This window comes from Cucumis sativus, chromosome 3 (assembly GCF_000004075.3).
Source record: "Cucumis sativus cultivar 9930 chromosome 3, Cucumber_9930_V3, whole genome shotgun sequence".
In the NCBI taxonomy this organism is placed as follows: domain Eukaryota; kingdom Viridiplantae; phylum Streptophyta; class Magnoliopsida; order Cucurbitales; family Cucurbitaceae; genus Cucumis; species Cucumis sativus.
In genome coordinates, this window is record NC_026657.2 from 3,891,794 (window position 1) to 3,897,533 (window position 5,740).

At 35.0% G+C, this 5,740-nt stretch overlaps 1 protein-coding gene across 1 annotated transcript; it reads right to left on the minus strand.

Annotated features, from left to right (window-relative positions):
• Window positions 1–4,365: 4,365 nt before the first annotated feature.
• LOC105434789 (glycine-rich cell wall structural protein-like) lies at window positions 4,366–5,154 on the minus strand. Its single transcript, XM_011652209.2, has one exon. It carries the CDS (start codon window positions 5,073–5,075, stop codon window positions 4,599–4,601), a length of 477 nt encoding a protein of 158 aa, XP_011650511.1. The 5' UTR covers window positions 5,076–5,154; the 3' UTR covers window positions 4,366–4,598.
• Between the last annotated feature and the right edge of the window lie 586 nt (window positions 5,155–5,740).

Sequence of the window (5,740 nt, forward strand, 5' to 3'; positions counted from 1 at the left end):
TTGTCATTGTACATATTTCACTTACTAATTTGTTGACGTCATTTCAATTGTCAATATGATAAGTTTGTCATGTGCACCGAAGCATGTATGGACAAAGGAGGAGGAGGAAACACTCGTGGAGTGTTTGGTGGAGTAGTTGGTGTCTACTGATGGATGGAAGTCAGACAATGACATGTTCAGATCGGGCTACCTGGCACAACTTGTTCAGATGGTGGCGGTGAAGTTTTCGAGCTACAATGTCCTATCTACTACTGTTATTGACTGTCGTATAAAGACGTTGAAGCGATCATTCTAGGCAATAACATAAATGAAGGGCTCTTTTTGCAGTGGGTTCGACTGGAATGATGATGCAAAGTGCATAATTGCTGAAAAGGAATTGTTCGACAGTTGTATCAGGGTATGTGAAAATTATAACTCTACATTGTTCTTTATTTTTAGTAAAAGGGAAATCACTCTCATATTTTTTTTTTTCTTGCGCAGACCATCCTGCAGCTAAGGGCCTTCTCAACAAGCCTTTCCCATATCACGACAAACTGTCTTATGTCTTCGAGAAAGATAAGGCAACGAGAGGGCGTGCCGAGACATTTGCCGACGTCGGGTTGAACATGCCTAGTGGGTACGAGGAATTTGTACATGTAGATCTAAATGATATGAAAATTATTTTATGTCCAAATCATTGGTTTAACATGTCACCCGAAGACATCACATGACCTTGCGGCTCAAAGAGGAAGAGAGGAGGTAAGAATTTGGAAACTGTTGATGTCATTAAGGTTGCTATGGATTGTCAAAATTACCAGTTGAGGGTCATTGCTGAGTGGCTGCAGTTGACATTGGAGGATGAAACCAATACCCACAAGGACGTCGTTTGAGTGTTGCATGCCAACTTTGAGCTGAGTCGATTTGACGGGGCACACTGCACTCGGATACTGATGCACAATTTAGCCGACATGAAAGTTTTCCTTGAAGTGTCGGACAACGCGCGAGAAACTTGACTATTTCACAGTGCTCCTCCAAGATGACGTCTGATTGTTTGTGTAATTCTACCGCCTATCATTATGGTTTTTTTATGCTTCAAACTGTTCACTTTACTTGACTTCTATTTTGTATTTCTCTTCCACATCATGTTTTCAGTTTCAATCATTTATGTTTGTATTAATGAAATTATGTTTGACGTCGTTTTTTTCATTGTAATTGTTTTTTGCACTTTTTTCTTTGCTTTACGAGGTGCATGCCAAAAGAAATTGGGATTTTAATGAAATGTAACGTCTGCTCGAATAATGTTGAATTTGGATGCTATCGTTAGAGAAATTAAGTCAATTTATTTTAGGCAACGTAGGACGATTTGGTAAATAAAAATTATGTACTTTCTGTATTGGACTTATAATATGAACATGATAAAATTAAAAAAAAAAAAAAAACGTTCACAACACTATCCAAATAAACCTTCTCCAGGCACATCTTATCATAACACTATCATAACCCTACCCACACAACACTTTCCTCCAAACACGTCTTATCATAACACTACCCACGTATTACCATCCAAAATATGGATCAAAGAGATGATAGCAACATCAACTCATACATCTTAAAAAATTTGTGGAAGTCTGGAATTCCCAAGAAATGTAAGTTTTTCTTATGGATAATCTTGCATAAGTGTATCAATACTGCTGAAAAGCTCCAAAGAAGACTTCCAAATTGTTGCCTGAATCCAAATTGGTGTTATCTTTGTAAAAATCATTCTGAAGATATTGATCACATCTTCATCGATTGTGCTGTCACTAAGGAGATTTGGGACAAGATCAAATATACGACCAACTGGCATAACCACTTCACTAACATATCTTCCTTATGCCAAAACATCTGCACCACAAATAAAAATAAGTAGAAAAGGCATCAACATTTTTAACTTGGTTTTTGTTGCGCTATGACTCATTTGGCTGGAGAGAAATAACAGGATCTTTTCGAACAAGAATAGAACTACATGGGAGATTTGGAAAAATGTCAAAAATCTTATAGGCTTATGGACTAGGAGATCCAATCTCTATAAAAATTATAGCGCTAGCATAATTGCTCTAAATTTAAATGCTTTTGTATAACTTTATATTGGATTTTTCTGTAGCCTAACTTTCATGCTTTCTGTTTTGATCTCTTTATTATAATGAAGTACAAATGATGAGGGTGCTCAGAGAATGTCCACCTAGTAGAGATGTTCAGGTGCACCTATGACCCATCGTATTTTTTTCAAAAAAAATAATTAAATAAATAAAGTTTGTTCATTAGCACACACAAGTCATATAGTCGTTTAATACAAATGGCCAACAACGCAATAATATTAGTACGGATGCACTTCTTGAACCCTAAACATAAAACATCATGCATATTTTCATTCCTTCAATCTAGTTCAGAATATTGTACACAACTTTTTAGCACACAAATATGTAGACCGCATTTAGGGTACAGAACTACATCTCTAATATGAATTAATTTTACAAAGAAACTCACAAACTTAACCATTACAACTTGAAAATGAAACTTGGAATGAAGCACATAGCTTGATATTAGTTGAATTGGTTTTCCTTAGAAGTTGCCGAAATTGTTGCACAACACTTAAGCAGCCAAAACACGAGCCGAATATAATTGACCAGATAACCCCAAACCTGTTGGTGGTGATTGAAGCTAGCACTGGACGACAACAAAAAAATTGGGATTTGAGAGATATAGTTGACGAAGAAGAGAAGAAAAGGTCGGATAGAAGAGGAGAGGAACAGCGAAGGCAACAACCAGTGCTTGCGTCGACGTTGGAGGGAGTGGTGACCGTAATCATGGAGTGGTTTTCGAGCGAAGGGTTTTGGGTTGGGATATTTTATAAAATACTCCATTTTCTGATTAAAAGAAAGGATAGATTAATGCAACTTTAGGTAGACGATGTGATTTAAAAAATGTCGTGGTTTAGTGACTTAGTGACGCTTAACAGGTGTGAAGAAAAAGCATGAATCAAAGAGTAGTAGTGGATATCATTTACATTAATGACACATTGTTTTTGCTATCCCACTTTTCCTATTCTATTGTGTCTTTCATGCCCCAAATTGTAGTAATGCATAAACAAAAGTTAATACTAACTTATACAATTGTTACAAAATGTTAATAAATATCACACTTTTATTATATTAAGAAAACCTTAATCATGTCTATTCGTATGTCTTATTTCAAGGATATTGGTATTTTAACCGTAAATAGAAGATTGGAAAAGAAAAGGAGAATTGTTACAAAATAATCCTCTTCAGTAAAGGTATGATTTTTTTTTTTGCAAATGTATTGTAATAAATGATGGGTGGGTTGTCATAGAAACCTACAGGTGACAGTTGAACTAAGTTCATGTTGGCAATAAATGTATCTTTGGTAACCATTTGATTTACCGTTTCCGTTTTTAAAAATTAAATATATTATTTTCATTTTTTTTCTTCCTATTGTTTGTATTAATATCAAGTAGAAAGAGTTAAATTCTTGACCAAATTTCAAAATTAAAAACAAAAAATATTTTTAATAAGTATTTTATTTTTTTGGAGTTTTCAAAATTTTACTTGTTTTTCAAAACATGGATAAAATGTAGATATTACATTAAGAGGCAGTTGGTCCTCAGACTATGAAGAAGTGAAGTGAACTATTCCATGTTTGTCACAGGTTATCATAATTCTAAAATTAGAATTAGGTCTATTATACTTTTTTTCTTATTTTTCTAAAATTAGAATTAGGTCTATTATACTTTTTTTCTTATTTTTCATTTGTCACTATTTTTCACTGTCCATTTCACTATCCATCACCCTCCCATCTCTTCTATGTCACTATTCTTCACTCCTATTTTTACTATTTTTAGCTTCCTCAAACATAGATTATATAATAATCCAGACTATAATAATTTACTATTATAACTCACATATTATAATAACTCATCTCACATTTCAAACACTCCCTAAAAGATTGGAAGGTGAATATATATATATATATATATATTGATTTATGTTTATATTTATAGGACTTAATCAACTTTCAAAAAAAAAAAAAAAAAAACAAAAGTTGAGATGGTTATAATATAAACCCTTTATTTTGTGATCATGTATTTATTTATGGAAGGAATGAAATTAATTATTATATTCGGAAAGGATATTCATGGGAAGTTGTAGGGTTTGGTAAAGAGAGAATAGGAATGTTAAAACTCCATTTGAGTTAATTATAAAGAATTAGTTTGGGCTCAAATAATTGGCCATCCAATGAGAATGTGTGAACACTTATCCATGAATATAGTACGTATCTCACATTTTTTTTCTCTCTCTCCATTAATGAACTCATACTTGAGAATTGAGATTGAGACTTTTTCCTTTTCAAAAATAATCTTATTTTCTTTTTAATTTCTCGAAAATTACAATTAGAAACATAAGACATTGTGAGCCAAAAGAAAGAGTTCTGCCACATATGAAACCTTCTAATTTCAAAGTTAAACAACAAACACCAAACCACACTACGCATGCAAAAACTATATGGATAGGATTTCTCAAAGGCACCTTTTCCTTTCATAGTAAAAAACGTTATTATATCCTTCAAGGGAATCCACCTCCTGCACCGGCACCACCACCGAACCCTCCTCCTGCTCCACCCCCAAGTCCACCTCCACCTCCCCCACCAAACCCTCCTCCACCGCCAGCACCACCACCACCACCAAGTCCTCCACCAGAGCCTCCTCCGAACCCTGCTCCACCTCCAAAACCACTCCCTCCGCCTAGTCCACCACCACCTCCGCCACCAAACCCTCCTCCACCACCACCACCAGCTCCACCACCAACACCGCCACCAAATCCAGATCCTCCACCAAAACCACCTCCCGAACCACCACCTAACCCTCCGCCTCCACCTCCACCGAATCCCCCACCACCTCCTCCACCCAATCCGCCACCTCCAAATCTGGGACGACGGAAGAACTTCTCATCTTGAAAAGAGGCAGTACTCAACTTTCGAGCCCCAGAAGTGGAGAAGAGAAAAGCACCAAGAAACACAAGAAAGACAATCTTGGAAGCCATATTATTGTAGTAAACAATTATTGGTTTTGGATATTGGATGAGAAGGAAAGGAAGTTGTTTATATAGGGAGAAAAGTGGAGGGCTAACAGTTGAGGAAGTGCTTTAAATTACATCACTTTCTCATCCATAAACCATATCTTCCATATTGTGAATTTAATGAGTACGCAAACTGAAGGCCATTTTTTCAACAAGCAGTCCATTCATCTCCAGCTTTGACTTTTTCATCAATAATATATAGAAATAATTGTTAGAAATAGTCAGCCCATCATTCACACACACTTATCTTATGATATCAACTTTCTCGTGAAATTGACAAAAAGTTCTTTTCTTTTTCGGTAAAAAAGTGCTTTTTTTTTCTTCCTTTCCTTCGTTTGTCCTAATTGCATTTTGATTTCAATTATTGTTAGGGTTTGCCAATTACAAAGTTACATTTTAGTTATTTATTTGTTCATTTGTAGTACACAACAAACGACAACATCATCTTAGGTAAAATCTCCGATCTATAGGAATGGAATTGCATGTCAATATATATGAGCCAAACTCACTTTACAGTAAGGTTTTAGTCATAAAAACAAATTTGATGGTAACCACTAGCATTTGAATATGTAAAAAATTAAATATTAAGTTAAAGTTCGAATAATTAAAGAAATTTAGTGATTACAAAT